Consider the following 22,256-nt stretch of genomic DNA (forward strand, 5'->3'; position numbering starts at 1 on the left):
AGGGGCTGAGCGATCCATCGTTCGAGTGAAATCGGCGCAGGAACGTCGATGGTTCGACGGTTAAAGGAGTGGTTACATAATTAAAGTAGGATCCGTGGATCGATGAAACGGAATTTTTGGCCAGAGTATTTTTTCGCGATTTCGGAGTACTGCGGGCGAACCCGCAGCATGGGAACCGCATCGACGATAACGCGGACGTCATGGCATTAGAGCCGCAACGTTCTCTCGGGTTCTCGTGTCAACACATTCCCGACGCCCACGACGAGTGACGCATGCGCTCTAACCGCCTTATCGCTCTTCCTTCTTCTTCCTCCTTCGGTCAACCCTCGATCCATCTCCTCTTCTCTGTCGCTGATTCACTTGCCTCGGTTCTCGCTCTTCTGTCTCTCTTTCTCTCTCTATCCCTCTGCTCTCTGTGGGTCTATCTTGCTCTCTCTCTCTCTCTCTCTCTCTCTCTCTCTCTCTCTCTCTCTCTTCCTCTTTCCCTCTTTTCCTCCCTGCCTCCCACCCTTTCAGCGTGCACACAAAGGCTCCCTTCTATTCCTTGGATACGCCCCTGGCTTTTGTACGAGCACCCTTCTCGCCAGCCAGGCCTCTGGAAATGTCTAATTCTCGCGGAGGGTGCATAGACAATGCGGATCGTTAAAACAATTTCGGACTTTACAGAATTCCTCCTCTGCATCTCGTAATAAGCGCGCATCGAAAAGTTGCGAAATTACGCCCACTCGCCGATACACCTATGTAGTTCTTTTCTCTCTCTTTCTCTCTCTCTCTCTCTCTCTCTCTCTCTCTCTCTCTTTCTCTCTCTCTTTCTCTATCTCTTTCCCGTTTCTTTTTTCGCAGAGCTGCTCGTAGCTCTCCCCGGCCTCGATGTAGATCCTCTCGGATCGGTACGGCCCTGCTGGCAAACCTAATCGTTCTCTCCTCCCCTCCATCGCTGAGAGCGTAGTCGAGTCCCCTTCTCTTCCGCTCCCGCTGCACACACCAATTTTCCAATTGATAAGGGTGCACAGTTGATACAGAGACTAACCCTATCCTTCCATCCTCTCTTTCGCTGTCACTCCCGCTTTTGTCCTGTCCCCTCTTCCACCGTGAAGTTAACATTGATAATATCGGTTTGTTTTTCGAAAGCACGTCGGTGACGGAGAGAGGGAGAGAGAATAAGAGAAAAAGAGAGGGAGAGAGAGAAGGAGAGAACCGAGCCTCGCGCCGAGGCGACTCGTAGTTTCGAATGGAAACGTTCTCCCGAGGAGAGCGTGAGAACTTCTCTCTCTCTTGAGATATTTACGAAGCAGCTTTTCATTTCTCTCTCTTTCTCTCTTTTCTCTCTCACTGTCGCCGTCTTTCTCTCACACGCTCTCTCCTTCTTCTAGGGTCGTTTCTTTTTTCCCCCGTGTTCGTCGATATCGGGAAACCGAGAGAAAAGTTCTTACTCGAAGCTCGGTATCGAGCGGAGATCTGGGTAAACGCAGGAGGGGAAACTTGTTCCTAGCGAGCAGCCGAGCTGTACGTTACGTAAAATTAACAATCATGTTCCGAAACTCACTTTCCCGTCTGGGATTTCGGGAGAGGGAAGCGGATGGCATGAGAACGCTGTGAGTCGACGCTGGGACGCCCCGAGAAACGATACCCCAGGCCACGCAATGCCTGTCCTTTGACTCACGAGGGAAGTCTTTGGGATGAGCTGTTTCTCCTTTTATTTTTTAAATTGAACACGACGCCACGCCCGATGAATATAAAGATATACCAGAATATTAACCGCTTAATGTTTCATTATTTTTCACCCCTTTGACTCCTCAGCCAAAACCTGTCAGGTTGTATGTTTTTTTATGAGGTAAACCAAACAGCCAATCTCTACTAGATCTCTAATCTCGATCGATCATTTTAGAAGCATTTCGGAAGGTTTGTACAGACGGTTTCAGAATTGAACAGCCCTCACTCCGGGGGTCAATGCACTCGTTCTCATACTCTGCAACAATGAACGACGTTGAGTAGACTGTCGAGTATCTGCCGTTGCTTTTTTATACATTTCTATGCATTTGTCTCATAAAAAAACCTACGAATCTACTATCATTCATTTAACACCGTGTTTATAAGAAAATAAAAATCTTGTTGTATCTCAATGGATTTCCTACTTGTTTCCCCACTTTACACCATTTCGACCGCGGTAGTCGGAAAGTTACTTTGAATTTAAACGATCTGACTAGCGTATTAACAAGTTCGCCGCCATTTTGTTCGAGAACCGTTCGTCGAAGACCACCGTAGATTCCTGCCGCTATATTTGATACATCTTGTTAACCAAATACTAACAAATACAAGAAAAAAAGTGATCGATGTACGCAGGACGTTTCATTGATCTAATCCAATCCCCAGTTTCTTTTACACCTACATTGCGAACATCTTTCCTCGAGCATCAAACCAATCCTCGAATGTGAAACGAGTTTGAATAAAAAGGACCAAAGCTCGACTGATTTGTATCATTACTATTATTGCAGCTTTACCATTTAATTGAGTATATTAATTAAAAAAAAATTGTCCGTTCGTATGGAGCAGGTGTTCCTCAACGTACAGGCATGCACATTTGCGACTTGAACAAATGGAAAAAGCATTGGAAAACATAAAGAGAGTAGCTAGTAGTCGTAGACACTGCCACACACGTGTTACAGCTTTACTACTTATTTGAGCAAAGTTATTCAGAAAACTGCCCACTCATACGGAGCAGGTGTTCCGCGACGTACGGACAGAAATGTCCTTTTGCGACTCGAGCGAACGAAGCAACCTGTACACGCCGGCAACAATGATCGCAAAAAAAAAAAAGAAAAAATAGCGTTTCTACAGATAGGTGTAGCCGGTAGAAACGGAGTCCGCGAACGATCGAGCAAATCGCCGCGCGGAAGGAGACAGAATCCCTCGTCTCTTATAAAACACTTATGTAGAATAAGTTGAGCTTTGACTCGATGCATGACGCGTGTGACAGCTGCGCGCCGCGGCGTTGCCACGCGTCGACTTTGGCTTGACCAAATCGGCCAACTCTGCTGGCCGGGAGCGTGTGCATTCTGATTATCTTACGTTCGCGTATTGTCACAATACGGACGTCACCGCCGACACGAATTCGCCTTAAAGGTGTCGCTCCGATAAAACGCGACGCAACTTCGCCGATATTGTGCAAGCGTGTCGGTGGTGTGTGCGTGTGACCGGCGTCAACAATGCCCGCGGACCCGCGCGATCTTCGTCCGTCCCTTTTGTGCACCCGCCCCGCTCGTATTCGACGGAATGGAACTCCATCGCGAGCCATCCCGAGTACTTCCCCCTGCGTCGGGTTTCCGAAGGCTCTTGTCCACGCGTGTGTCCATGCGCCACGGTCTGAAACCCCGGTGTTATTATTAGTTAATAAGTTCGTTAACTTTCCGGCGACGCGGCACGCGTGTGTCCGGAGTAGCAACGAAGCCGTCGCAACCGGCGAAACTGTCTGGAATCACAATTTTTTCGCAGTTGTACATACAAGTCAAGTTACCGAGAAATATCACGCAGAGCTCGACGATCATCGTCATGAAACTCGACGGAATTGAGGAACCGGGCGTCGTGACGAATTCTCATTTGCCCGGTTCCTGTCGGGCCCTCGTGATCCCATAAGCATTCTTTGTTCCTTGAAACGGCGTGAAGACGGTTTTTATGGTTCCATTTGTGGGATGTACCAGACGATGTTAACTGAATTGTCCTCGACGGCGTTCGAAGGGAAAACTGTGTAAACTGAGAACCATGGGGCACTGCTGGCGATGCTTCGCACCCCAACGTGACGTCACCTATTAAACGAAATATCGTTTATGATAAACGGAAAGATTCTCTACGATGAGAACGTACTATTACCTCTCAATAGCCGTCGCTGTTCCTGGGAAAAATATATTTGTAAAAACTTCGATTTCGGAGCACACCGAGTGGATCGCTTCGGAAGTTTGCTCCGATACTTTCGCAACACCCGGTGCAGAGCGAGTGACCGTTTGTGCTTCACGAGGGTATCCAGCCTCGTGGAAAATGCTTCGTTCCACGTCGAAGTACCAGAAGTTTGGTGTGTTTACTTACTCGCTCAGGGCTGTGCCAGCGGGGACCCAGTATGATCTTCAAGAACTGCGTGGGTACGGCCTTTCCCTGGTCTCGAAAGAAGGGGGACCGGATTCTCTCGTTCTCTCTCTTTCCCTCTTTCTCTCTTTTGGTCTCGCCCTCTCCCCATTTCTCCCTCTCTCGTTCGCTCGCTCGCTCAGTAGGTCCTAGCTTTTTTTTATTTGAAGGTCCCTTCGTGCTCGCGGCTTTAGCAACAGCACTCCCTCGCTTTAGGGTCGCCCCTATCTTCCTTCCTCCCGGCTACCCTTCACGATATTAAACCCTGTAGGACCCAGGGATGTATCAGGTCTGTGCAAACGAAATGGTTTTCCTTGTCGTCGTTCGATCCCGATGATTCGATGATTTCATATCGGATCGGTAAAAATTAGAAATCCTCGAGGGTAGGAGCTGCTCTAGATGTTCAAGAAAGTGGACTGTATTTTAAATGGAGATCGTTGGAATTGTCAGGTTCTCTGTTGTATACCGTCTTTCGTTCTACCTATTCATAGAACAGAATATTTTACACTTTTGACATCGACGGTTAACAGGTTACATTGTTGTGGTGCAAAAGCGTTGGTAATCTAACTGTATCTTGCGTTGCGAATGGAAATGAGAAACATGTTGACGCGGAAAAGTTTCCTATTTAATATCGATTCCACTTCATCAGCATTATTTGTTGGAGCAAATGGTATAACACATGGTCGAATTTACAATCCAACGAACGTCAGGGCGAATTCCGCGTGTTCGTCGCCTTCGTTCGTCGGCCATTACTGGAACGAAATCCTTCGCGTCGCAGTTCTGAACAAGGAATTGATAAGATTTAACGTGATTTCACTCTCATTTTTTCAAATTACGTCTAACTATCTCTGTTTACGGACATGGAGGATTGTAATATTAAACACAGATACAGATATCGTTCGATTTACTATCTGCGAAGGTTATGCGACCGTCTGGAGTGCTCCGAGATTAAGTTGTAAAGCAATATTTTGTTTTTATTACAAACGAAACGAAATCGCGTAGCCTTTGCACGTGAAATTAAGGTTTCCCCCCTGTCGCGCCGATTAAAAAGCGACTCAAAGTCGACGAAGATATTGAAAAAAAAAACCGTATCGCAGTTGCGGAACGATCGTGCCGTTTGTCGTGTGTCCGTGGTGACCATTTTTCTTCCGGTAAGAGCCATCATTTTTAATCGAGGGAACAGCGAGGAGAAGACGTTTTGAATTATAAATTTCATACCACCTAACCTATATACACTACAACATAATAATAGTATCGATTGGAGTTCAATGTAAAAGTATAGTCGTTGTATTAGTACATAGCCAACTTCTTGCTATACTCGTGTGTCATTCTTCCTTGAGAAACGCTTCGTCGGGCGTTCTTCGATTTATTCATACGGAAAATCTTCGTGCATCGCAGATAGCACATACTAGAATAATTGTTCCAGTAGTCGGCCATCGTAAGCGTCGTTATTATTAGTACAGAATTTTCTAATTTAAATTATTTTACACGAGGTCACGGAGCTGTACATCGAAAGTGAGAAATCGGCTGACCATTGTCCTCGTTCAAACGTGTAGGACTTTGTTAATAGAAGCAATACATTTTCAGAAAAGCTGACTACTGGCTGGCGGTTGAAATAAGTCGCGTTCATCCCTCTAGAAAAGTAATCCGAGTGGTGGTGAATTTCTTAATTGCAACAGTAATTTATTTGAAAGCGTATACAACCGTGAACTTGCAAGCTAATGTGTGTCAGGTTTCCGAAACAGAGGCTCTTATGAATATTAAATTCCCCTGATGCCCTGAATAGTTGAACCTCGCACGGGCATTCTTTATCCGGAACATTTTAGCTAAATAATAAATTCACACATATCCGGTCGACAGTGTGCTTATCGACCTATCGTAGGCTAGGCGGCGCAGGCACCGGGACCCCCGAGTACGTCCCTGTGACGGGTCTCCCCACCATCTCGTCCACTTCACTCCCCCACCACGCGGCCACCTCCCCTTCCAGTCTGGCGAGCCGCGTTTCGTCTCAGTCTGTCGCGCGCCGCCAACGTGTGAGGTTGTGTCTCCCGGGTGTTACTGCGCACGCGGTGGTGGTTGTTTCACGTACGCTCGCGGGCGCACGCGTGTCTCGTGGTGTGTGTGTGCTTGTGCGCGCGTGCGTGAGTACATGCGTGTGTGCCTTCGACGGTGTCGACAGTGTGGTACGTGCATCTGATACTATCATCCTGGCCTCCGCTCTAGACCATTCGCACACAGACACGGTGTGACATCGAGGCATGACAGCGACGCGGGAGTGTTACCCCATACGGTAGGAAAAACTTGGTTCTGGTCGTGCGTGGCCTGAAAACGTTCGCAGGCAAAGGAAAACTGTTTCTAACCGACCGCGGACACTCGTGTTCCCGAAACTGTGTTTTCTTCGGAGAACAACTTGGCCACGAATGTTTTGTCCGAATCGATACGCCCTCCGGCGGGCATTTCGTATCTCGCGGAATGCACACCGGAAACGCTTGTTTTCGTCGTACGTACGTACACAAATACGTACACACACACACTTAACCGTGCCCGAAACAGTCGCAAACAATAAACAGAGTGTGCGTTAGGATCTGATAGGGTGTGTAGTACGCATTCTCCTTTTCTACGGTTATCTCACCGATCGTTTCGCTCTCGGCTCTCCGTGTTTCGCTAGCCTCAATGCTTCCACCGACTCATGCTCGTCACGCGTTCAGAACTCACGAACAAACAGCCGTGTTTCTCGCTAGGGAAAACCGTGTGTGCGCCGCGCCGAGGCCTCTATCGATAACTCGAACGATACGATACGACACGATCCGAGAGCGAGAGGGATACGTAGCGTATATGTATTTTTCTCCGTCGATGTCCTGTCTGCCAGCGAATGTGTCTCCTCGTCGTGTTTCACCCAAGGCCTTCTGTGTGCCTAACGTTACGATAAAAAAAAAAGAAAAATACGGTACGTAGAGTACATCCGTTTATTCGAATGGAACACGCCTGTGTGTGTGTGTGTGAGTGAGTAAAGTCTCGCGATACGTTGGTTCATTTTTTTTTTCTCGTGTCGACGTCGACTGAACCCGATGCCATCGGATTAGCGCTACCATATACACCCAGTTATTTAGATTCGATTTATCGAACCTACTACTCGGCCAGTCGGAATCGAGTGTTCGAACAACGGCTTTTTTTTCGAACGTAACCGCCTCTGTTAGTACCAACGTTCGACGTAGCTAACGCTAGTGGACTTGAGCTAGGAAATTTTCGAACGGTCGCGTGAGAAATCTCGTAGAATAATTTCTTATTCCGTCAGATAACGCGATTTCGGTTTCGTTGATCGGGCACGCAGATACACCTACTTTCCTAGTAGAATTTCGACGAAATCCGAGCGAGGAGACTCGCCTTCGTAGTTTCAGGGTGGATACGTCAGACCAAGAGACTCGAAACCTGAAATATTGAGAAATTTAGGCTCTAACCTACTTGACCATTCGAAGACACGAACGCAGCACGTTTAACTCCGTTTAACTGTTACGCTTAGCTCCCCGGTGTCGTGATATTGTTCGATAGGAAAAATGAACTAGAAAATGTTCTGATACATTTTCATTGAAAATTCGATGATACATAACGTCTCGACTACCGGAAGTACGAGGCAGCAACGACAGTTTTACTCCGAAAACTGTACTTGAACGACAGCTAGTGAAATAAAAGAAACGTATAAATAAATAACCTGATATACCGGTGTGCCGTAGGGCAGATAGTCCTGTTACAGAGTCGTTGAACATGTTACTTGTTGGTCCTACTGCCATCAATAAACGAAGTCAGAAATCGAACCGATTATGCGTGTGCCCGCGTGACATAAACTAAAGAGGTTATGGAGGCGGATTCTTACACTCGTTCTTCGTTTTTAGCATGATCTTTTCTCCCCGTTGCATAGGGAAACACGCGTTGCGTGCCTAATTAGATATACGAAGAAAACTCGATACTGCGACTATTGTCGTACGAGCAGATAATAAGTGCATAGAGTCGAAACATATATCGATGTCGTCACACCGGAATTACGAGTTCGCATAATTTTAATTTCCTTCGTTCCGCACTACAGGGTGGCCTAAAAGTTCTGTAGACCATTTTTGAATGGAATAACTCTTTTATTATTTTTTTTTAATTTACCATTATGGACCACTCTGCATTTTATTAGCTATGGACATTCTCGTTTCATTCTTGATACAGCTCGGTAGTTCTAGTGTTAAATGATCATTTTCAAATCTTCTCTGATGTCGGCAGTTTTACGTTTGACCTATTCATTTTTGTCATAAATACACGTGCAGGCTGGTTGTAACTTTTCTTTTTATGAATAATTAAAACGGCTAAAGTTGTAATTAAAAATGCTCCTGTGACCAAATTGTGACGGTTGTCGGTCAAAGAGGTAAACGAAATAGAAAATTTATTTAAGTAGACTTTCCAGCATTTAATAATGTTTTCGTTTAAACGCATCGAGTAAATAATTTTTTTTTTATTAAGGAAACGGATTTGGACCGGCAGAGGAAGAGAAACCGATGGCAAAAAATCGCAAGAATTTGATAGAATAGAAATCTCATATCCGGCAGAGCGTATTTGAGGGACGCAAGGTGTGCATACTACGTGTCCCAGTGTCTGTCTCTTCTTCTTTTCTCTCTCTCTCTCTCTCTCTTCGCGTTTCCCTTCCGCGGTTTCTCTTTCTTTGCTTTGTCAGAAGGTTCCTACTGGCGATCCACGGTTCGCCCATCCGGCCATCCACCGAGAGAAATGCGATACTGTCGTGATAAACAATGTGCTCCTCCTTCTTCCTCGTAGCTTTTTCTTCCTCTTCTGTTCCGCGCGTCGTCACGTTCGGGAACATAGAATTTTTCAACCCTCCATTTCCCTTGTACTCGTATAGAACCGGGATCAGAAGATTTCATGGTTGCTCCTCTTACCCCTTGGGATCTCGCTGCAGTATCGATTTATCGTAAAGTTTATATAGTTCGGATCGAAAGGGCTCCAGGACTCGGGTAGCGTGTAACGATGTTTAATTCTGCCAACCCTCGAACGTGCGACAAAAGAAGAATATTTCGTTATTTTAGATCATCGATTTCATTTCTGTTCCCCACGTTTCCTTCTTCTTTTCAGTAATGTCATACCGTTTATACAGTGTTTATCGTATTACTAACATAAACCAGAGCTTCGGGACGAAGCATAAACAATTCGTGCGATCAAATTGGACCTGGAGCCCGCTGGCCGAGGGTTAAAATAGAGGTGCCTGAATATTCTAGAGAGGAATATTGAAGTTCCGATATGTTAATTGAGTTACTCAGAATACTAGCATATTAACGAATCCAGCGAATATATTATTTCGTCGAAATTGTTCAAATAATTGAGCTGCGCGGATCATGTCATCAGCACTTAGGATATTAAAACACCTCGATATTCGTACAAAATATTTCAACGGTAGAATGATTATTATAATTCTGCACACAACGGGTTCAAGTTGTTACTGTAATTTTTCCTTAAAATGAAAATCCTTTGTTATTCGAGACGAAACAGTTGCTCGTGTATCAGGTGAAAAACGGGTAGCAAAAACGCTCCATCGATTTATTTATTCGTTTCTACGTACAAATAGAAACCCTTTAACATACAATGCGCTTACATTAACTTTCACGGTTAGCCGCGACAATGGGCAGCCGATTATGCAGCGTAGATAAAAGCTCCCCTATCGAAAAAGGAGTGTACGGCCATCTTTATTCGGCAAATTAAGAGCTCTGTGGTTAATTCTCACACTGTACCGTCTGCATCGAGAACCGGCATCTATCTATCATTCCCCGTAGTAGTACGGTATCTCCCATTAGAGGCAGTTTAGCAATTACGTTCGGCATAAGCATCGACAATATTTCGTTGGATCAGCTGTGGCAGTAACGTTCGGCTGCTCTGTCGCGAAATACACGTTAGACAGTCCAACCGCCAATTGTAAAATAAGGGATGATCCACGGGGTTTGTCATCCATCGACAACCGGGTTGTTCACTTTCAGCTGGTAAAATTTTACGTTCTTGAAAAAAATTGTAACATTGCTTCGAGTCCCTCAACCTCGAATAGCTTTAGGTTTGATTTAAATTGGCGAGGTAAGAAGTGTTTCTTAACTCTTTGGGGCACGGTGGGATTAAAAGTGTCCCACCTTTTTGATGTATTTTACGGCATGGTGGGACATTTCTAGTCCCACTTCGAAATCTTGCAATAGCTGCATGTGCATAGGTTTATATTTCGTCTTATTTACGTAAAGCAGTTGGTAATGTCTTCAAGCAATGTTACAAATGTATTCACTTGTGTTGGCAACATTCAACACGCCATTACCGGTTGACCAATTGTTATAAGCGGAAGGTGTAATGCACTAACATTTTTAATATGCCAATTTTGTTTCATTTAAAACCCGATAATATTCCTGTGCAACATGGGTCTATTTTTTATCTGAAATCCTGCGCCGCAAAGAGTTAAACGATTTCGAAAATCTAGGCTGTTGCTACAAAGGTTGACGATGGCTGGAACACACGGAAAGAGTAGAATAATTGTGTGATCCCAGATAAAGCAGTTTCCTAGAGAAAGAAGCGTTCGAGGAGTGTCCTAAGTAGGGTTGTTCGTTAAAATCGACGTTTCGCTGAAAGTTTGGAATTTCCCATGCGAACGCAGGCACAACCGAGCAACCGGTCAGCCATCTTGAGAGTGTCCTGAACGGTGAAGCGAGTTGCGCTGTTGGGAACGGCTTGTTGCGAGGGAAGGGCAGGTGGTGGCCAAAGAAAGGCGGTAGGTCCACCTGGGTTTTTCAGGAAGTGGACATCGCCCATCCAGAGAACGGTACCTGCACGGTTCGCGTATCCATAGTTGGGAAGGGTCTAAGACCTTTATACTCCGACTTTCTGACCTAGGCTAGAGCCTCTAGCGTAGTGCTATCCGCGGCTACTATTCTCTCGGGTTTCCCGGTGCCCCTTTTTCGAAGCGAACGAATTTCCTTGAACGCGGTCGTTGCTCGACGATCGGGGTGACCCCGGCGATCTATACTGTCCGGGATTATTTTCGTTTTACAAGCGGGGCTCATCCGTGAAAGTGGACGCGGCCTCGTACCTCGGGGTTTGGCGGTGCCCGAGCGATCGAGACCGGTGGAAACGCGTTTTGTCGAACCGAAACGCAGGTAACGTTTTCACGGCAATAAATAGGCCGTACCTGATAGAGCCTGGTCCACGATTTATGCCTTTATTGATACGGGAATTAAAATAAATAGAAAGATTTACGGAACGAGACGGTGGCAAGACACGGGTAGGATGGACGATCCAATAAATCCTTGCCGGGCCGACCGTAAGCTGGCCGGCTATACGCGGCAAGATATTTTTCACCGATCCCTCCATTTACCATTCAATGGTTAATACCTTTTACAACCACGGTATTCGCCGTTTTCTTTTCGGTGCCGACCTTTAGGCACGGTTGGGTATGTCATTGACCCACTGCATTTTCGCCTGCGACAATGGCCGAACAAATTGTATTGTACTTCTTGGAAATACAAGCTATTGTTAATCGAGGCACAGCGCTATAAACCAAGTTTTAGCATTGTTTCTAATTATTCGTTGATTGGGCGTCGTTTGTGAGACTGTTATCTGGTACTTCCAATGGTTTTAACCTAAGTAGAAGTATTAATATATTGCTTACAGCGAATGGATTTTATTACTTGTACATTTCCCAAGTTCTTTCAATATTTGTAGACAATGTTTCCCTTTAAATCCAGTAATATAACCGTTACTCGACAGTCCACAGCTACAATTCGAGGTGGTGCTCCGTTAAATTACTACGAGTCTTCGTTATTCATAAAGATCTTAGGATAATGCTTCATCCCCCTTAAGGTCGTTCGTTTATAATTCTACAATTCACATACAAACCCGTCTGGAAAGACAAACGGTATGTATAATCCGGAAACACAAAACGAACTTTTAACCTGATGAAGATGTAGGGATTAAAAAAGCGTTGTTACTTCTCCGACCATAGTTGTAGAATTAAGTAACTTTCTTCGCGGTGACATTTTACTGACCTTTCCTCCAACGTTCTCGATCGCGCCCCTTTAATTTCGCGAGCTCGCGTATATATCTTTTCGGGAGGACCGTTCCGAATTTCGCGATTCGCGGAGCACTCGTAGCTTATCGGCGGGACAGCATCGTCGGATCGCAACTCGAGATCGTCTTTTGTCGAAGCGTCACGCTCGAAAATAAGTAGGCGTATTTCCATTGCAAAGGGAACAAACCGTACGCGACGCTCTCCGCGAAGTTCACTGTCGGCTACCGCCGTCTCTCTTTATGCAGGCTCGTCAAGGCTCTGCGTCACTGTGCTCTCCGATGCTGTGCAATTTATTTATACCGGTGCCGGTGTGCAAGAGCGCGCGAGCGCGCAGAAAAATTTGTCGGGTATTACGCTAATCCGCAAATTTCTCTTCGCGGACGTCGGTTGCCTAACTCGCGGCTGTTTCTCCGACGATTTTTAAGGAATTTATACTCCAGCTACTTCTCAATGGCTTTACATAGCGTGCGCCGGAAAATTGTTAGATCCAAACTGCGAATTTTATTCGTGCACAATAGTGACGTTCAAAAACAGAATTTAGAGAAAAGAAAAAAGAAAGACATTCTTCTACAGAAATTTCCTAAAGAAATTCTTTAGAAAAATAGAATTGAACTAAAAATGTAGACTGCTCGAAAGGAAATTTTTAGTCGCTCATAATCTCCCTAGGGAAATGCTGTAACTACCAGCAAGTGTTCAATTATTTACTGTATAAATTTTTGAGAGTGTAAAAGAGCTAGTTTTAGAAGAGAATCGAACTAAAAATATCGTAGACTGCTCCAAAAGAAATTTTCAGTCGCTCATAATCTCCTTTGGGAAATGCTGTAACTGCTAACAATTGTTCAATTATTTACTGTATAAATTTTTGAGAGCGTAAAAGAGCTAGTTTTAGAAGAGAATTGAACTGAAAATATCGTAATCTGCTCCAAAAGAAATTTTCAGTGGCTCGTAATCTGCCTTAGGAAATGCTGTAACTGCTAACAATTGTTCTATTATTTACTGTATAAATTTTTGAGAGTATAAAAGAGCCAGTTCTAGAAAAGAATGGAACCAAAAATGTCGTGTTTTGCTACAAAGGAAATTTTCAGTGGCTCGTAATCTGCCTTAGGAAATGCTGTAACTGCTAACAATTGTTCAATTATTTACTGTATAAATTTTTGAGAGTATAAAAGAGCCAGTTCTAGAAAAGAATGGAACCAAAAATGTCGTGTTTTGCTACAAAGGAAATTTTCAGTGGCTCGTAATCTGCCTTAGGAAATGCTGTAACTGCTAACAATTGTTCAATTATTTACTGTATAAATTTTGGAGAGTATAAAAGAGCCAGTTCTAGAAAAGAATGGAACCAAAAATGTGGTTTGCTACAAAGGAAATTTTCAGTGGCTCGTAATCTGCCTTAGGAAATGCTGTAACTGCTAACAATTGTTCAATTATTTACTGTATAAATTTTGGAGAGTATAAAAGAGCCAGTTCTAGAAAAGAATGGAACCAAAAATGTGGTTTGCTACAAAGGAAATTTTCAGTGGCTCATGCGTCTCGGGAAATAATTGACCAGCAAGTCTCAGATGCAGAGTTCCGAGTGTTCGCGTGAGAATTAGCGTCGAACAGGGTATATAAGACGGAATATTCGAAGATTTTGGCAAGTCTCCCTGGTATCGTGATCCGAGGCTCGGAGCTCGGGCAAAGATCGAGCACGCAGCAGTTCTCTATCGGTGCACGCCGAGTCGAAGTCTCGATCGTCACGTAGGTTAATCTATCCGCAAGAAACGTCCGCATCATCGCTTCTCGGCAGCGATACGATACCGAGAGACATTCGTCAATAACGCGATAAACAGACGCAATGGAACGAGCTATCGTATCGGGCTGCGCGTTCGATTGCCAGCCAGCGCCAGGCCTTTTCTGATCAGTCGGACATTATTAAAAGCGAGCACGCTCTCTGCACTGACAACGAGAACTCGATACCACCGGTTATACGGAAGGGACACGATTTTTACATTAAATGCGAAACTGCGTGTTGCCCCGATGTTTTTAATGACTGCTTTGTCAGCTCGAAGCGAGAAATAGCAAACAGGAAAATGTCCGACATTCGTATCCACATACGATTAATTATATGATTTTTATGGTGATCTTTCGCTTAACGGAGAACGTAAAAATGATCTTAGCTGTTATTGTAGGAAATTCAAGATGGTGGATTCTGTCGGGAGTTCTGTTACCAATCGAATGATAAATGTGTTTAACGATTTTACGTAGGAGTTTGTTCACAATGACAGTCCTAATAGAATAAGAAATCCAAAATGGGTCATTTTGACCTGCTCAATCGCGTTAAAGCGTGAAAATAGTTGCATTTTCACGTTGTACAACAACGAACAATGCGAGCTAATCAGGAAGAGATGCGCCATAAACCGTGTCTAAATATCACGTCTACCTGGACAGGGGTCTTTGTCACCAAAATAGGGGGTAAAGGTGGCAACAGTCGCGCCTAGCCTGGGAATCGCAAGTAGTCGAACAGGCCGAAAGGCTCGGCGTGCTCGTGGAAAGCGGCGAGAAAGTCGGTGGTCGGATTTATGAATAGCTCCGCTACCAAGCAACCGCGACAGGCCAGACGAAGGTGTGCACCGCGTCAGGTGGAAACGAAACTTTTCGTGGAAACCTTTGCCGAACCACTACGTGTCTGACCGTGACTCGGTTTTTTAAACATTGCAACCGACACTTCGCTAATCAAATTTGAAGTAACGAAATAACGATCAATTTTACTTTCTATTTGATCGAAAGCTTTTTTCAAATAAAATATCAAATACTCTTTAATACCCTTCAGTTCTATCTTGTCACACACATGTAACTCAGTTACTTAATTAATTTTTAGTTCAACATCTTACGTACAATTTTTTGTCATTTTATTTGAGTCCAGTATTTCAAATGTATCATTTGAAAAAAATTCATTTGTCACGCAGAATTATCAGCGACGCTGAAAATATCGTTCGAATGTTGTTCGATGGGTTCTTATGAAAAAATTTTTCTACGGAATTTCGCGATCGCGGCTCGAAGGTAGTACACGTAGCCGTGTTCTTAGCACTCTGTAGATGAGTTTATGTGGCAATAGCGTACGGACCCGAGGTACCTGGCCACGATTGTTGTGTCGCGTTCAAACCCACGGTCGGAGGATGGTCGAGCCTCCCACTCCCTCGGGGGCTGCCCACAATATCCATCATTATACTGGGTAGGGAAACGTCGGGGATGTTCCTCTCTCTGTAATTCGCTGCTGCGGTATGCGGGCACGATGACGCATACGGGCCCCTCTTCTCTCCTTCGTTGGTTCCCTCTTTTTTTATTCCCCCTCCCCTTTTATTTCTTTCTTTCTCTTTTCTTGTGGCCCCTTCTTCCGAAGTCCTGCGCGTCGGTTTGAAGAAAAACTACAGGGTGGGGAGAAGAAAAACGACCCGTAAAACTCGCAGGGTACCCCTTAAGGTGGAAATTTGTAGTTCTTTGTGGCGGGTATGCGGGCGTGTGCACCGACGCACATCCAGTTTATGGATGTAGATCCGTGGACGAGGAGAGGGCCGTTTGAAATTTTCGAGGGGCTTAGCGAAGTTAGATTGATGAAGGTTTGTTTACCGGTTTTATTGGGAAATTACGTCCGCCGTAGCTGGTGCGGGTCACTTGTAGACGGGACTGTGTTTTTACTCGAAACAGCGGCCGGGAAATAAAAGTTCGGAATAGGATCGCGTACAAATGAAAATAACGAACGAATTCGCCGGAGCTTGAAGGCCCACCAAATGAAATTTCAGAATATCATACGCCCGGCAAATTGTTTTCAGATCGAATCGTCTTCCGTCGAACGCTGAGACAGTATCGTCTCGATACGTATGACTACTTCAGGATCCAAACAACGCTTATATCGTATACCATATATGATTGTATTGTGTTTGGTCTCGTTCTAATCAGACAAATGCGACAAATACATCAGTAAAACTTTCATAAAAGAATGAGTACAATTAATAAAATTTCGCCGTTAAATTATAATATCGTCTCACCGGCATTTCTAATCTCGTATCATGTTCTACTTGGCAATCGAGCTTCTGGGGCACAGCCCGCGATAATGGGTATAAATTTTTCACGAATATCGGGCACATCTCTTTCACACACAATCGATACATTACCTACAATCGATACACAACCTTATTAGCGAGCGGCGATGCATTTTTAAGGATTTCTTTAAATTTTCAAACGTCGTAAAATCGATAATGGAACCTGTCTTCCGTTCGCTATTATGTTAAACGGTCGGCCCGAACTAAGGGTTGCGCAGGGTTGGGACGTGTGTGTTCGACGCGAAATGTTATTTCACGATACAATTAGAACGTTATTTTTAGTCGACACACAGTCGCTCAAAACTCTTTTATACTCTCGAACCGTTTCATCCGGATAGAACGTTTCTCGCCATTTCGCTTCGGGGTGAATACCGAGGGGCCATCTTCTTTCTTCGAAACGTTCCTTAATTCATGAGTCGGTCCTGTGGCAGTGCGCGCGTATGAATAAACTCGTTTTTCCGCTGCACGCGCTGTTTCTCGTTAATTTCTCGAATTAAAGGAACGCTCGCGAGCATGCTTCACGTGAAACTTTCGATTTTTTGGAGGTGCAGTGAGCGTATCAACGGAAACGTCACTTTCATCAAAGTCAACTCGTGGATCCGTATACGGGTCACGACGGCTACAAAACATTAACAAATTACATGATTCGTGACGATACTTCAAGTTCGATTAAGTTTGTCGCTCTTTAGTTTCCCACGTTCCTCACGGCGAAAATGTTCGATACTGTGATAAGCAGAAATAACATTTTATTTCTCGATAATTAACTATCAGTGAAAAATGCGAATTTTTTCTTTTTCTCAGAGCAAAGAAGATCGTAGTGCAAGGGGTTACAGGCGGAGCCAGGTTTCAGAATTTTGAAAGCGTACAATTTGCAAAAAATGGGAGGCGGGGGAGGATGCTATCGATTTGCAAGTGGAAAAACTAGTCTATTGGCATGGCAAATAAATCAGGGTTTCCTGGGAAGTAACGAGGCGGCATGGTTAAGTGCACGTACAGGCGGAGACTCGCCAGGTCATGAAACTAATTTCCTAAAGTAAACTGCGTCGCGTAAGAACTCGTTAATCATTGGCGGCTGTGACCAAGAAATGCGAGAGTGCATCGACGACGACGACGACTGCGAGGACTACGACGATGGGATGCACCCGCCCCCCCCTCTCACCCCTCCCCTTGTCTGTCCGTGTGCATGTAAACAAACAGAAAGGGGGAGAAGCCCGCGACGCACCGACACGTATCGTTCGCTTATAGGGAGAAACTGGCTGCCGTTTCCGGATTGCCAACTCCGGTCCGGTTCGTTTATTTCGTCAAACCAGTAGGTCCAGTTTAGCAGGGCTAAAGTGTACCTGTTATACCGTACCGTCGCATAAATTATACCCGGCGCAGTTAATCTCGGGCTCGTCGACCGATTCCGCGAGGGACGGCCAAGCCTTGAATAATTGTTTACACGCGGAACGATTTTCCTGCCGCAGCGTCGTGAGAACCGGCGATACTTTTATCGGTATCTCGATTCCTCGCTCGCGTCGAGCTTTGCTACGTTTAAACGCGAAACTTAACGGAGCTGATGCACAGTTTTATGCAACGGGTGGCCCTAAGGTTGCACTCTTTTAGGATTTTAACGTCGCGTATCGCTTGATACGAAGTTCATGGCCGACAGCTTTATCGGAAAATTATTTGGTCGTTGAGTACCCATGAGTAGGATTTTTACGGAAAAATTGACCACCTCCGTTGCAATAAATTTAAGTCGATTTCTATTTTCTGGTTGGACGTCTATGAAGATGATACAGAAATTGTTGCACTCTTTTAGGATTGAAACGTTGTATTCACTCGATGCTATAAACCAATACTTGTGAGCGACAGTTTTATTGGAACGGAAAATTATTTTGGCGTTGAACGCTCAAGAGGTATTTCTACGAAGTGAATAATTGTTCGTTGCTTGTTTATTGGTTGCCGGTATCGAGTGACTATTTTCGTGCGAAAGTCAAATCGTTAGATAGGGACTCGTTAAGCGCCCGCTGATAAAAGGGACTGATTAATTGCTTTCCGGTGAATTTTATCGATAGGATAGTTTTTCATCACTCGCCATTCGGTGTTCATCATTCTCGTCCGTTTAATATTCCCCTCTTCTTTGTGCTGGATTATTGCAGTAAGGATTCGTTAAATGACCACAAGCTACGTTTATTACTGGAATATAAAGTTGTATCATACTATGGGTTCGTTAACAGTTCGTCAACGAGTGTTGTTCAGTTTTTGTATCAACTTTGAGACCTGTTAATGCTCTGACTGTTAAGTATTTGGAGAATATCCCTAACGCTATAAAGGTTAATTGTTGGTCTTACTTTTTGCGTCTGTAATATTTGGAAAAAATATTATCGAGGCTTATTCTTGCAAGATTGCTGTGAAAAAATTATTTTTCTTTAATTAAAGATAATATTTCCTCGAACAGTGCAATATAGATAAGTTTCCTAGTTCTTTTAGAACGCCCGCGAGTCGTATTCACTGTTCGAATATACATTATGGCGTAACAATAGAAACTCGTTAATTGCTCAGTGAGCGTCGTCAGCCCAGTGGCCCTTACAGTACACCGGTCCCGTTAAATGCTCGCGAATTTCAGTTTTTACCACTCGGTTGAAGGGGGTATTCAACTCTGGAGCATACCTTAGGCCAATTTCAGGATTTTCTGACCATAAAACTACAACATCCTTTCTTCTCAAACTTTCTGCACCTTTACGGTTCTCCTTCGACAATGGCTACAAATTGTTGATCCAAAGGAAAATCAAAATTGAACTTGCTGGAAACGGTTAGGTGGTTCTGTTGGCCTTCCACATTAGAACGAAGTCGAAGCGACCTCTCGCAGTGTGGTCGGAGCGCAGCGCAGTCGGTCGCGGGTCCGCGATTCGAAGGTTATTAAAGCATGCGAGTTAACAATTTCCCTTTGTTGTCTGAGAGGAACAGGAGGAGCCCGTTTCACTCGGTTTGACGGACGGTTGTTTCGTTTCGCCTTCGGGCGAAGACGAGGAAAGGAACGCGCGAATGGTGTCCTCCGCAGCCTTCGCGTCGCGAAACGAGGATGCGTTAAAATATTCAAGGTCCGACTCGAAAACGCGAAACAGACGACGGGAGGATCCTGAAGGAGACGCGCGCACGTTCTTCCCTGTAACGAGCTTCCGGAGCGAGTAACATCTATTTAGCTCGCGTGTAACCGGTATTAAGACATAAATTCGACCCTCGCCGGGCTCCTTCTACCCGCGAACGAGACGAGTTAGGAAAATTGCGCCGTGGTGTCTTTGATCCGGGACAGGGAGGAGCATCGTTACGGATTATGAAGTCATAGCTTGTAACTTCGGCCTTCCTTGTCCCGCCGAATTGCCCGCGTTCACCGGCGAAAAAGAAAATTACAAGTATCCGCGAACGTGGGTGTTAATACTCAACTTCGTTCGGTAATTTTGAGGAAACTTCGACGAACTTTTGTGAACCGCGCAGGAATTAGCACGTTCCCAAAGAATGATAAATTCGTCTTATCTCATTTTACGCTCGCTTCCATCCGAAATCATGACTGACCTTGGTTAGAAGCACAACTGCACAGATTAGTAACTATTTTGTACCTACACTCGGCTGAATGGCTAAATATCGACGACACAAAAAGATGATTGTATTTCCATTTAGCAGAATCTCGATTTAGTTCGAAATGTTCGACCCAAGTCTGACTCGATAAGTCAAGGGGGTTAATAACGCGGGACGAAGCCGGAAACGTAACAGGGACCACATTAATCGAATTTGTTTCTCTCGTTTTAAACAATTCCCGAGCAATTCCGCATCGGCATCGAGAGCAGCGTCTCGCGAACGGAGACGCCAATCAGCGGGATCCAGAACTTCGAATGCGACAACGTAATACCGAAGCCGGCTTGTAGTCATAGTAGCAAACTCGAGGTGGAAAACAAAAAGGCCATCGTCCGAGCAGTACATCCTTTGAGGAGACCAAAGTGGAAATTTCTCTGCCCTCTCTCCTCTCTCGATCTCCTTCTATTTCTCTGCCCGTCCCTGGTCGTGTTCCCTCCCTTGAGCTGTCTCTCTCTCTCTCTCCGTCACTCCCTCTCTGGTTATATCCTTCTGCGTCTCTCTCGGTTGCTCTCTCTCCAGGGTGCCAGCTAGTTTCGTGATACGAAGCGGCGTGGATCGATAGAGAGCCGGAGGAGCTCCTTCGAGTTGCTCTCTCCTCCTCTGGTACTCTCTCGAGTCTCTCGCGTTCTCTCGCTCTCGGTGGCTGGCGATTCCTAGAGGATTCGAAGGAATCGAAGCATTTTCAAGGAGAGAGAGCAAGCGAGAGCGGGAGAGAGAGAGAGAGAGACAGAGAGACTGGGGTCCGGACCTGTGCCCGGCGTCGCCCTAGGGACCGGCTTTTGTCGTTCCGGCCTTTTAAGGGCTAGTCGAGTGGACGACGAAAGTCTGTTGCCGCCTCTCTGCGGCCTCGTCCGTGAGACACGGGCCGCGCACCAGCTGTTGGAAAATCGAAAACGCAGCTGCTGCCTTCTCGACCGGCATAAATTCGAGCCTTTGTGCCCCCGTGTGTATGTGCAGGTCCAATTTTATGCCCGGCCGTCCACCGGCACGGCACGGAACGGCGCGGCGCGGCGCGGCGTGTCTACCCGAACGCAGAGAGAACTCCCAGCCGCCAGCCAGCCCGGCTCGTGGGAGTTGTCCCCGATCGGGTCTCCTCCGGTCCGGAACTGGTTCGGCTAGACCTCCGACCGGAGAGTCGACCAATCGCGCCCCGGCCGAGAGAGGTCCCCGTCGATTCCAACTTTTTCCCCCGCTTCCACGGAGCCCGATACTCGAGACCAGAATTTCAAATCGTGCCTGTGGAACAGCGCCGGAGCCATTACGAGGGTTCAATGGAGACTGAAACGTAAAGGATGACGGCCGCGCGTAGCACCTCCGAGAGCTTCTTTCATCGAGGCTAGGGCTTATTCCGGGCACCCTGGAGCCCGAACAGTCCGTCGAACGTTCGATGGTCAGACACGTTTCGAAAATATAGTCGGACATGCGAATTCTTTCGCCGTTTTAACCCTGGGATCTTCGACGCGGCGCGTCTAGCTACTGGATGACTCGTGTTGTCGGACATCTTTGAAAATCTATGTAGACAGCTAGACGATTGGACATCTGGTCACCTAAGCAGCTAGGTTCTCAGGCATCTAGACACCTAATAAATACCTGGGCAACTAAGATGAGTCTGGACACCTAAAATCGACCCAGACTACAAAGTAGTCTCAGCTACGAGTAGTCAGGCGTCCAATTTCCGGGGGTTAGGAGCGTTCATCAAATAGGTCGAGTAAAGGATGCAAACTCCACGGAGTTCCCTGTGAACAGGAGGACAGCAAATGAAGATTCAAGTTGTAAACAATCCTCTGGCCCGGCGACTACAACATCGATAAACAAGGAATTGCCACGGAACATAGACAAAGCGAGGAACCCATAACTCCAGAAAAATCATTAGTTCCCAACTCGCTGATGGGATTATTAAACAGCCGGGCGACATGGAGATCGTCTGGTGACCCCGTTCGAGCCAACTTTTGATCACATTGTTGTCTCGAACGGTGTGCACGCGTTTCTCGTCTCTCGTTCGTCCTCGGTTCTCCGACGGTTTTTGCGTTTGCCGGTTGCTCGTGAGAGAGCTGCTGCCATGAGAGAGGAGTTTAAAGGTAAACGGGTTTCTCGTAAACAGACCGCGCGCCACATCATCCGAGGACTCGACCCGCTCTCGGTTCCACGTACAATGTCTTCCACTGATTTTTGTTACCAGGATCGTGCCCCTAGAAGCTTTTCCTCAATTGGAGCAAAGCTCTATTACTATATTTGTCTCCTCCGACAGAAACTAGTTCGTAAGGAATATTTTCTACACCACAGCCTCGCCATCGTACGCTTTCATATTCGCCTGCTCGACTGCTATAGGTTGTAATAATCGCATACCATTATGTGCTACC

At 45.7% G+C, this 22,256-nt stretch overlaps 1 protein-coding gene across 3 annotated transcripts in view; it reads left to right on the forward strand.

The window, feature by feature from the left end:
• Nucleotides 1–22,256, forward strand: part of Mura (ring finger protein murashka) — a 46,325-nt gene that overhangs the window by 3,911 nt on the left and 20,158 nt on the right. The window contains exon 1 of one of the 3 annotated variants that reach the window (XM_076794971.1): nucleotides 6,147–6,406. The exons of the other annotated variants lie outside the window; for them this stretch is intronic. Within the exon in view, the coding sequence (XP_076651086.1) occupies nucleotides 6,375–6,406 (32 nt within the window). The 5' untranslated portion in view covers nucleotides 6,147–6,374. Of the gene's footprint in view, nucleotides 1–6,146; nucleotides 6,407–22,256 lie in introns of those variants that run through there. 3 annotated transcript variants of the gene reach the window in all.

Source organism: Halictus rubicundus, chromosome 10, assembly GCF_050948215.1.
Source record: "Halictus rubicundus isolate RS-2024b chromosome 10, iyHalRubi1_principal, whole genome shotgun sequence".
Classification (NCBI taxonomy): Eukaryota; Metazoa; Arthropoda; class Insecta; order Hymenoptera; family Halictidae; genus Halictus; species Halictus rubicundus.